General features: G+C 40.4%; 1 protein-coding gene across 1 annotated transcript in view; it reads left to right on the top strand.

Moving 5' to 3' along the window:
- pou6f2 (POU class 6 homeobox 2) overlaps positions 1 to 12,491 on the top strand; it is a gene marked incomplete at its 3' end in the record, with an annotated part of 71,173 nt that overhangs the window by 37,198 nt on the left and 21,484 nt on the right. The window contains exon 5 of the mRNA XM_079259430.1: positions 5,284 to 5,579. Within this exon, the coding sequence (XP_079115556.1) occupies positions 5,284 to 5,579 (296 nt within the window). The remainder of the gene's footprint in view (positions 1 to 5,283; positions 5,580 to 12,491) is intronic.

The following is a 12,491-nucleotide window of genomic DNA, read 5'->3' on the forward strand; positions in this document are numbered from 1 at the left end:
GTTTGTATATTTTATTACATTATGAAGCTCACTATGTGATTATTTATCATCAAGTTAACACACTGAACACTAGAAATATTATTGCACATCTTTATTACTAGTTTTTATTTTAATTTTTCCCTTTGTCATTGCGTTTATTTTTCCTTTTCCACGACTTCTGTCTGTGTCCGTTTGCGCATGGCCCATAAATCATCACCTTTTTTTTTGTGTGAAGTCCTGTCAACTTACAAGATATTTCCGTTCATCGATCTAAGAAAAACAGTGAACATTAATGTAACACACCAATGTTAAAATTTGATTCCTTCCATTCGTTCAACTTAACGCATTCTTTTCGTGCTCTTCAAGCCATCATTTTTGATTCCCAGATATCTTGAATTCTTTCAACATGAGATGATCATCTCCGCCTTCTCCTCACTATTTGATGGAATATGGAGCACATTTTGATAAAATGAAAGGCAGTCAAAGTCCTTTTGTGTAGATTTGATTACTGTGACACTGCTGTCAGTCTTCATGCCAGCCTTGGCTGAGGCTCTTCCATGGATGATGCACACCTAATTCTTACTTTTTAGACAAATTAAATGTTTTAACGCCGTTTTGTATTTAGTTTGACACATTCTGACCTCACATTTTGTACTCATTTACACATGCACACATGGCATACTTTTTTATGACACTTTGGACTTGACTACATCCATACCATAACATGTACAAGTCAAAGGTGTATATCACCTGGGTGTCGTAGTAAACGCAGCTGTTGTGCACTGTAAGGAAAACAAAGAGCTGAGCTTGAATCAGCCCCAGAGAGAAAAGTACTGTAATAGGGGGTAGGTAGAGACTACTGAGACAACACTGGTAATGAGAGAGCAGGCTGCCCCCTCCCACTTCACTCCTCAACCACACTGGAAACAAAAATAGCATTTTGTCTGACGAACGAGCTGGCTATGACCTAGCCTTTCGACCTCTGACAATCAGTCTTTCTTCGTCCTCCAGCACATCAGAGTCCGGGGCCGGGACAGTCAAAGATAACAGTTGATTTCTTCTGTGACACCGAAGCAAAAAGCAAAAAAAAAAAAAAAAAAAAAGACAATCGAGGTTTCAGGCCATAGAAAAGTCTGCGTTGGTGTTTCAAAGCACCAAATGATTGTTGTTAAATGTGTTAAAGGAGCTCAAAATGTCACAGTTCAGCTTGTATTTCATTGTCAAGCAGCACGACCCTACTCATTTCTCATTGTAAGCATTAACACAGGCAAGTTGTGACAACAGTGAAAGAAAGTCCCTTGCTCTTCTACCCCTGAAGCATGATGACTAAGTGGAACCATTACTTGCATCTCAATAGAAAAGGACTCGTGAATATGAACCACAACAAAGAGACAGTTGGAGATATAATGAGCTCTATAGGAACTCAGCACCCTCTTCTCCTCTCTCCATCATAAATAAAGCTCACACTCATACTTGGCCCAGTGTCTGCTGGAGGAAGGACTACAAACAATTAGCTGAGACAAGCCATTTGGATTATGTGCTCAACCAAAGCAATCAGACAACTGTGGTTAAAAGAATGAGCTTCAGAATGCCAGTTGCCCAGTTAGAGGGGAGTGGAGGGTCAGTGGTCCTGACAGTCTTAACAAGATGACAGAATTTATAAAGCACTGCTGTTAAAGAATATAGTTACCTGCAGTGTAGCCCTTATAATAAGGCCACATGGGGCTTCTTCCATATTCCCTCTGTATTTGTTTTCTTTTGCCTCTTATTCTTTTGTTGTGCCTCTTGTTCCTCGGCGTAATGGCTGGTGCTGGAGGAAATTCTTCAGTCGTCTTTGATCTTCGTCGGGTTTCGATAATTTTTTGACAGAAATCTCATTTTACCCCCTTTTGTTTTCTCCGTCTTTGCTCCCTTTTATTCCATCTTTTAAATAGGCCTCAACATTTTGTCGTTGTGGAGTTGCGAAGGAAAAGACCCGGTCCTGTCAGGGGCTTGGCACTTGCAAGACAACTTGCCCCAACATTTCAAGTGAGAATTGGACTCTTGCCGTTTGCACAGATGATATATAATTCATGGTGGTGGTGTGAGAGAGGTGTCAATGTGTCAAGATGTAGAAGAAATATAAAAGTGCACTGTTTACTGGCCAAGAGATGCCAGCTTCCTTTGGCTGAGCTTCTGCAGAGCTAGGAAAGAAGAGGATGATCTGATCTTCATCAAATGTTCATCCATGCCTCTCCTAGTGTTGAAGTGACCCGACTAATCAAAGGCTTGTCTGCCCTGATGTTTTATTAATCTTTTATGAGACAAGCCTACTTAAATCATTTAAGTGCATTGATTCAGTGTGTACACAAGCTTGTCTACACTCTGTTCACAATTGCTGGGCTACAATAACCAAAAATGTTTACAAGCACTTTTCAAAACCATCATATGTTATTCAAACTGGGAATGTGAGGCCTTGTTATGATCATTTTATAAAGTTTAGAGTCTTCTAACATATATAGATTAATTTTCCCAATGCCTATGGTGGAGGTTAGGACAGCGCTCTGAGACATTGTATTATGTACAAGGGTGTTTATGGGTGTGTGCTTGTGTTTGTTGCATTTGTGCGGATATGTTCATGTCCAAATGGTCCATATAACTGTGTTTATGCAAATGTAACAATGACAAATTTATGGTCATGCAGATTTGATGGGAAAAGAAGGGGGTGAGGGGGACATATACATTTTTAATGGAAGTTGCATTTTATGTAAGATAAAATGCTCAATAAATAAAGTTTGATTTGATTTGATATTATATGCAACATTTCATTAAGACTAATTTTTACATCAAATGTGCTAGTTAATTTGTACTTATAGAACTGTTTTGCAGGTGGAGATGCTCTGAAGTCACTGCAGAAAACCTGAAGAGAATATTTGTTTAGTATTTCCTCTGTGTTCTGCAATCATTTTTATTGCTAAGAGAAATTGAAAAAAAAAAAGACATCTGGACTCCACAGGCCTCACTTATCAAGTTAAAGTTCATGACAGTGCATTTTGAGAAAGACTGAACACATGTTTTTGATTTTTTTTTTTTTTTTTTTTTTTTTTGTCCAGTAGAAGCCTCTCGTCTCTAAAAATAACATTGCAGTGCAACTTATATTTGCCAAATTGCATCTGGACAAACCACAAGATTTCTGGAGTCATGTCCTTTTGGACAGATGAGACCAATCTGGAGCTGTTTGGCCGTAATGCGCTGCATTTAGGAAAAATCGAACACAGTACATTAACACAAGCACCTCTTAAGTCAAAGCACGGCGGTGGAATGTTGATGATTTGGGCTTGTTTGCCACAAGATGTGGATACCATGACCCCCTCTGTATAGCAAAGTATTGTAAACTGAAATATGAAGTTATATGCCTACCAGCTAGAGCTTAGCTGGAATGTAACAGGATGATGTCAAACATAGCAGCCAATTTAAAACAAAATGACTAAAAGAGTTAAAATAAATTTAGTATTGCATTGATGCTGTCAAAGTCCAGACCTCAATCTGGTTCAGAGGCTGTGATGGGAATTTCAGGAGGCTAAACAAAAATAAATCTTGTGCACAAATTGGGACAAAATTCCTCCAAAATGATACAAGACACTGAACATAATAAACAAAATAATGAGTGAAACTTCATCAATCAATAACTTAGTTTTACTATCGAATCAATGACATAGTGTAGTATTTATCTTGTGTTGTTCATTTAAAACTTTATCTGTTTTTTTTTTTACAACCTGCTGATTTATTTTTCTGTTTTTTTCTGAACCGTATTTTAATGCATAAAACTTACACATAGAAATCATTAAGGTGCACCGCTTACTTTTCACCATGTCTGTACAGTTTCCTTAGCTCTACATATGCACATATATATATTATATATATATATATATATATATATATATATATATATATATATATATATATATATATATATATATATATATATATATATATATATATATATATTCGTTTTACTTTTTTTCATTGGTAACGTGCAATATTCATCTCAAAGAGCTTCACATTTCCTAGACAGTCCATTTCAATGCAATTCAGTAGATCACAGTCCATCCAATTCATTTTGAAAAATTTATAATAATCGTGTTAATATCAGGCTATTTAAACAAAAACAATCTAGAAGCCATAAATTTTCTATTCAGTTCAGTACATCATCTTAAGCAGGTACAAACGATGGGGGAAAAAAGTGAAAAATTGCTGTTGAAACCTGAATGTAGATATGGGATTTCATGTGTAATGAAGGCAAATATCCTGATTGTTTGTAGTTTCTTTAAATGCACTCAAATCCGTCTGTTACATTGAGAATTGGCTGTTTTACTGTGTATGAAGCTGTGTCAGATTTAGTTTAGACAACAACATGGATGCAGTTTCAGTATACAAAAGAAGTCATTCATAGGAACTTATCTGGAAAAAAAAAATAAAATGGTCATAGTAGTTTGTTTGTTTTCTCTATTTATTTGTTCATTGTTTATTATACATACATACATATATATATATATATATATATATATATATATATATATATATATATATATATATATATATATGTATATGTGTGTGTGTGTGTGTGTATGTGTGTGTGTGTGTGTGTGTGTGTGTGTGTGTGTGTGTGTAGGAATAGAGGAACAGCATCACACATGAGTGTTTATATCTTAAATTTTAGATTCTGCCTTCTCGGCAATATTTGCATGGATGATGAGGCTGCAGCCAAAGTGTTAACTGATTTTTTTTTTTCACTGCATGAAAATTTAAAAGCATTTAAATATAGAAATTATTTTCTAATAGCATGCCTTTATTGGATCCAATTAGTTAATGGGTTTAATTCTGAACGCTCCTTCAGAAGATGGATGTCTTTTTCTTATGAGATTTGAAGCCATTAAACCAAAGATTGTCTCTTTTTTCGAGTGACGACTTCTGGCTCCAGAGAGAGCAGTTATATCATTCAGGCTTGATAGCTTTGTCCTCCAGCTTGCTAAATTAAATTCACTACTATCATGCAGCTTAAAAACCCTGGAGGACCTTGTTGTGGCTCCATTCAATTTACATGTGTCTCTCACTGTTCACCTGTGCCACCAACACCTCTATGTGTGCATGTATTTCTATTTGAGGTGTTAGAATATTCTTCAAATAATGAGGACTTTCTTTTTACGTGCTAAAACACTTGTTGTCGGGTTGTCAGTCAATGCTAATTTGTGCCCGTTGTTCTATTTGTGTGAGCAAACATGTCGGATGAAGAGAAGAATCAGGCTATTGTCCTTTCACCAACAGCTACCTCATCACTGAACTCCCAGCTCCAGCACCTGCAGCAGCTCCAACAGATGCAGCAACACCACCAACAGCAGCAGCAGCAACATCATCACCAACAGACCCACTCCCATGCTCAGAACCAGCTGTCATCCCAGCATCACATGACCCCACCCAGCCAGCAGCAGACCTCTGTCCCGTCTCCAGGTTCTGCCTGTTCCTCCACCTCTGGACAGCCGCAGCAGTCCCCACCACACCGGCCCAACCAGTCGCCGGCTCGCAGCCTTCCCTCACCCGTCACTCCCCCCATGCCTCTGCCGGTGAGTCTACAGGCAAAATGATATTTAATAAAAGTAGATACTTTTTTTTTTTTTACTAGCTACATATTTTGATGCTGACAGCAGAGACTAGAAATGCAGTTAAAATCAACAAACTTCAAAAACTGAAGTGAGCGTCAAAAAACTCTTAATTGTTGATAAAAATTATTTGGTCAAGTATTAGTTGGAAAGCCTACATTCACAAATATGCATGAATAGAGGCCGCCAGCTTCCCTGTCTGTGTGCAGCTAGTAGAATATGCATCATGTCACTGAATCCTCAATGCACTTGAGCACATTGAACCAAGCAACCAGCCAAGACATGTGATTCACGTCCTCCCGCTGCTGTTTCTGAGGTTATCTATCCTTAGGCTTTGCAGGCATAATCAGACTCTTAATCTTTGCTGCTCTTCCTACTCAACCTCCTTTTTAGTCACTTTGTCTGTCCATCCATCTCTGCCCTTCTGTCCGTCTGCCTGTCACTGTGTGACGATAATAACCTATTTTATATCCCTGTGGTTTCATTTCTGGTGGAAACTGGCCAGGGTCGCCTTTCTGTCCCTGGTCACATTCATCAGCGTCAGACCCTTATTGGGTTGTGGTGCAAGCTTCTTTATGGCCAGGATGAGTTGGGCTATTTGTTTCCCCTTGCAGCCCTCTCTGGCCCTGTCACGGCCTAGTGAGACTCAGCAGGAAAAACAGCCTCTGGTTTTAATGGGCTCCAAAGGCTAGCCGCTACATCCTCATAGCTGTTGTATTCATAGTTCCGGTGAACGTGCTGCAACTATAATTACAACAGCTACTAAACAAGATGCAGATTCACATGTTAAGCTCACGTCAGGCCACATGCAAAGTCAGGCTCTCCAGCTTCAAAGTCTCTGATTTATTTGGTAACCATCTCTTGGTCAAGTTTCCTTTCACATCCAAACATCAGCGCAGGTATTGTTAGTTTAGAACAAGCTCACTACTTCAATAAGACCGAGATCCTTCACTTTATATAGATTGTGTTCTTCTAAAAGAAGCAGTGTGGGTGATTATGATGACTGAGGACAGACCTTCCTTTAGGGGGGCAAAGAGGCCACATCAGGTATCATTAAGATATTGCCTCATCAAATAGGATTAAGGGGGTGGGATGGCTGGGTGTTAGTGCATGTGTATGCACAAGGGACGCAGGATGGACGTAAAAGGCTTAGTTTCTCTGGGTCATTGCTGGGAGGGTATCACCCAGCGAGGAGCTCACTCAAGGACAGGCCGTGCCCTCTGCACCCTCCCAAGGCTGCAATAGGATTTAAACAGCAACTCCACCTCCCTCCAGTATTTGGGTCAGTGATTGAATTTTTAGTCTCTGAACAACTGAGCTCTTCATTGGTTGATTTATTGAAGTTTTGAAATTCAAAAAAAAAATTCCCTGTGCAGAGATATAGCCATAAAAATACATGAACTCTTCATCATTTGTATGTTCTGAGGAGGACAATTTTGGTGTTTTAATGTTTTGCCAAAGGAATTGGTGTGTGCAGTAAAGTGGAGTTATAATTACCATAATGCAATGAGCATTAGACAGATAACACCCCTATTTCCTGTTGTCATTATCCAGACAAGTAAAATCACTCAGCCAGTCAACTATTTGCTGAAAATACAGCGGAAAGCTGCAGAGAGACAAACACTCATTATGTTCAAATTAATGTCTCATTGTAATTCCCTTCTTATGGGAGGTGTGTGATCTTCTTTGTAAACTCACACCGAGGAAATTCTGAGTATTCATTACATCCCTTGTGCATTAACTGTTTTTAATTTGTGTGGCAAAATTAATTAATTTGTGCATTAATATCCTTATTAGAATACAAACCTACCACAACAGATCATGTCCCTTTGAGTCAACACTCTACAGTTAGATTATTGCTACTAATTTGGTGGAATGTTTGGAGAATTTGCCTCTCCACCTCCCACAGCCTCTGCTCCCCAACATGCAGAATGCTTTTGGATGTGGCCTGAAATAGCCACCAAAGTGATGACAAGTAGACAGGGGGGAGATTATGAAATTTGCTTAAGTGCGTTAATGGGCTGATTGTGGGAGCCCGCTGGATTTTGCTGGAAGTTGATTGATTAGAGCTGCGGGTTTTCTCCACGCCCGGAGAGCTCAGGGATTTGACGGGGTAAAGGCGCGCCAAGTCTGTTACACCGGAATTGATCTTAATTAGATCTGAAAGACCTGCCACAGCAGAATGGTCGCGGCGATTAAAATGAAAAACAGGAGAAATTACTGATCAAATTAATCATAATGTCGGGCTACAGCTGTAGGTCTGGTGTAATTTGCCACTCCAGTGAGTTACATCAGCCCAAGCAAGGAGAGGAGAGGCAGTACATACTGATCCGTGGCAGAGGGAAGCTTAGGCTAGCCTATCAAATCTCTTATTCCAGTGTGTATGCCTGGACCTTTCTGACCCAGCTGTGCCATCCATTGGAGCCCTACTATTCCTTTCTCTACTTGTGATCTAATTAGTTGCTTTTTATTTCCTGTTTTTCTTCTACATTATGTCTTTCTCCATCCAGAAACTGCGTAAACTATAGCTCTGCTGTTCTTGTCATGGCTGTCTTGTCACCAGCGTGTTGTTTGTTCACTAATAGCCTCTGACCTTGGTCCAGTGTCTGGCTGGCTGGTTTTTTGGGGGGATTTGGTGGAGGTGAAGGCGTCCTGTCTTCTTCGTCCGTCAGACTCCTGCCGTCTGTCTCTCTCCTCTTTGCAGTCCTCTCCTTGATCGCTGTCAGAGCCCCACACTGGGCCTGTCCACTCACCATCCACACACTCATAGGGGTAATTACAGCCTAGGGGCCTGCCTCCTATCCCTGTGCTCCACAATTTACCACCAAAGCATCCACAGACATCTCTCTTCTTCCTCACTGCACCCCGACATCACAGGACCGCAGGGCCTCAACCCACAAGTGCTGCAATTACCTGAGTCTCTCCTCAATCCTTTCCTCTCTCTGCTCTCTTCTTACTCCCCCCCCCCCCCCCCCCACACACACACACACACACACACACAGTCTCTTTCGTGTGGCTCCCTCACTGTTCCCCAGCAATCAGCCTTCATTAGAAGCCTCTGGTGAAAACCCATCGTCACCAAGGTCAGCCTCTGCCAACCACAACGGCCTTTCAGAGGCCTGACTGTCTGCACTCGCCGTCTTTCGTCACCTCCTTGCCATCTTCCCATTCCTCGTCTTCCTAATCTTCCACAAATCCCGGGCCCATCTCTCCTGCTTTTGTATCCAGCTGAGGCTGCTTCAGACAGCCATGTCACCTTTTTCCACTGCAGTGCACTTTTACTAATGTCAACCGTTGTTAGACTCACCACCGTCCAATTTCCTCTGAACGCCTCTTTTTTTTTTAAAAAAAAAAAGCGTTGGGTTTTTCCTCCATTACATTAACATGTGAAGGAAATGAGCCCTGCACATTGATTAACTGATTTTTACAGATCAGTTCCATGTTCATTCAATTTAGCAAAGCGGAGGGCCCTCATTCTGTGGGATATTAAATCAAAATTAAAATGACATGCTCAAATGTAGACGCAGTGGCTCACACTGTGGCTTGTCAATGAAAATGGCAACGCTTACGTTAAGAGGGAAGAGTCCATTATCTGTTTCATGCCAGAGAATTTAACACTGGAGTCTGTGATTTAAAGAAAAGCCTAGGTTGTATTTAAACATATTTTATATACTTCCATCTTTTATGTCTATTTGCCTAACTATATTCCTATTTGGAAAATGTTTTAAGAGATACATTTAATGAAGAAAAAAATAGGCATGTATAAGAATAAATATCATATATATGTATATATATATATATATATATATATATATATATATATATATATATATATATATATATATACGTGTGTGTGTGTGTGTGTGTGTGTGTTTAAAAAAACTGCTCTGGCTGTGTGGTGCATGAACAGGCCTTTTGCTCTCCAGCAGCTCAGCCATGGCCTCTTATTAATGCACAGGAGATCCGGCTTTTAAGAAGGCAGAAAATTGCCATACATAACAAGCGCTCCACAATTTAGAAATACAAATGTGCACTGTTGACTGAAGCAGAAAATAAGACTGTTGCCCATCAACAGCACCACATTTCATATGAATAATTATAAAGCACAGGAGCTAGATGAGGAAAACAACCTGACCATGACAGCTCTACTACTTTTATTTACTTCAAATTAGGGATTAGGCAGGGAGAAAATCTACGACTTAAGGACCAACGATGAGCCTTGAATTTCTAAATAAGAAGAAACTTACATTTATCATATTTCAGAGGGATCATTTGGAAAACTGTGAAGGCACTTTCACTTTTAAAATTGCACCTCCAGTGCACCTTGTACTTACTTTGTTGCTTCTCTGGGTTTTCTGGGCTTTCTGTCATCACAGAGTTGATATTTCCTTCACTTTTAAAGGTCTATAATTCTTCTAAACCTGGCTCGGTTACTCTGGAAATGTGCAGAGGGCTCCCAGTTCCGACACCCAGCAGAAAGGCACAACTCCCTGATCAACCCACATGCACACTGGGGGCAACTTGCATTAGACGCCCACATGGGAGCCTTCTGATGGAGCACTGAGCTAGGGCTCACCTAACAGTGGATAAGGAATAGGGTTTCTTTAATTATGAGGCAGGGCTGTGACATTGAGTTCCCCCCTTTCTCCTCCAGCAGCCTCTTAGACACCGTCTAAGTGCTCCGCTCCGCTGAGGAGGCCAGGCCCCCCGCGGGGCGCGATTCCACTGCCTGTAATTTCTGATGCCCATTAGTGACCGCAAACAGAGCACCGGTCTCAAACAAGGAATACAGCCGCACTGCACTGCCACGCTGTAAAAAGACCCTTTTAATGCAGTGTTATTGCATTATGCCCTCCTCGTAGACCAAGGCAAAAGTCCCATTTGTGGTCCCTGCAGAATATTATCAGAATTTCTTCTCCATAGTGTTTTTAGTTGTGGTTAGCTGAAGATAAATGTGGTACATATTTTCAGACGTTCAACGTGTTATGTGAATTGAAATTCTTCTAAACTGTTCTCTTTTGCTCTGTACTTTATAAGAAGCTTTTTTTTTCTTTTTCATCTGATGGTTGATTTTATGTCCTTTTTCATTATTAGTGGGAATGTGCATTGATGGATTTTGTAATGAGACTCCACTAGAATGCAAGAAGAGTGTTTTTTTTTTTTTCCTTCAGTCAACTCCTCAAATGGAGAAGTCTTTGAAGTAAAAACTGAAGTAATCAATACAAATATGGCCGTACATTTCATCAGTTCATCTCTCCACTTTTACTGATTTAGCTTGTGCAACGACTGTGAGTATTTTTTTTTTGGGGGGGGGGAGTAAGGGAGACCGTGAAGCAGAGAGGCACAGGAGGAGAAGAGGGAGAATGGTGGATTTATCGATCAAGGGTGACCACATCTTAGCCACAGAGCCCCTCTCTTGTGATTAATCTTGGGGCTTAGAGTTGCCCAATGACACATGACAGGCCTCCTCCTCAAATTCCTCCATTTCTCTTCATTACTGGCTGTATTTTTGGACACCACAGAGGAGAGTAATCATTTACCTTTATTGTGTTTATAAAGCTGCGGCATGGATGACCCTTCCTATATTGAATTGAGGACATCAAAAGATCACTGGACATTGATTAGGAGGATATTAAAGTCATTCAAATGCTATATTTATATGTCAAACAACAGCAGAGTGAAAAGAGATGCCATTTCCTCCTAAACGAAAAGGAATGGGCTGTAATGAGTGCAGCTGAAATAAGACATGTTTTATCTCAAATTAAGTGCCTGTAGTAATGCTCATACAAAGGCATGAGAAGAGTCTTTGTTATTACACTATCGGGATAGTCTTTGCATATTTTCAAGGCCTGATCTGCAGGCTTTGTCGATTTTTCTCCTGATTTTCTCACAACTAAAACATAACCAGGTATTCACTTTAAAATCCTCGCCTATAGGAAACAGTAGATTTACTGCAATGCTGTTTGCTCCCATGATTTCCAACCCAGCACCGGTATGATCCAGAAATAACTGCACCAAATATGTCACATCATGAGCTGAAATGGTCAGCACTTTCTTGTAGATACTTAATCACAGCATAGTTTGAAATTTAATACATCTGGAAACAGCTAAATATTATAGATCATTCCTCAGGAAGAGAAATAGTGTAAGAAGGTTGCGGCATAACTTATATTTTTACTCGCTGTGTTCCCCAACCAGAGGAAATATACTGCAGCTGTGATCGATGACGAAGAACCCACTCTGAGCCACTGTTCTTCACAATTATCAACAAATGGGCTCGAGCAGATTTTATGTAATGATTAAAGCTGCTGTTAATTTCACATGAAGGTAATGAGTGAGGAGATTGACGGCCACTGTCCTACACTCCATCATCCCTTTATAGTTGGTTTAAACGTCTCCATGACTCTTTCCTCCCTTCATTTGCATTTTGCCTCATTAGATGTGGCCATTTCTGAGACTGCCTGCGATATCCATTTCCTGGAGTTAATGCTTTTTATTTGATCAGCCAAACCTCCTCCGTTAACTAGCTGTCATTCTGGAGTTTCATATGACATCACTCCATTAGCACCTGCTATGCCACCTCAGCCACCTCCTCATCCACACCCGCTGCCACCCCCATCCCTCCACTGCCTTAAGCAATTACAATGTCCAACTGTCACTGGATGCAGCGTTATTGTATTTTGCTGAGTGTTATCTGCCCCAGTTGCTCTATCTGTCTTTCACTTCCCAATATTTTTCCTCAAGAATGTTTTTTTTTTTTGGGGTTTTATTTTTCACAACGGCTGGAACTAAGGCCCAGTGGTGAGCAATAGGCTGAGCTCGCGGGGCTCAGGGAGCACGACTGCTGTGTGAGGCCTCACAACCAAGGGACCGGAG

The sequence above is a fragment of the Telmatherina bonti genome, assembly GCF_933228915.1.
Source record: "Telmatherina bonti genome assembly, chromosome: 20".
NCBI classification, from domain to species: domain Eukaryota; kingdom Metazoa; phylum Chordata; class Actinopteri; order Atheriniformes; family Telmatherinidae; genus Telmatherina; species Telmatherina bonti.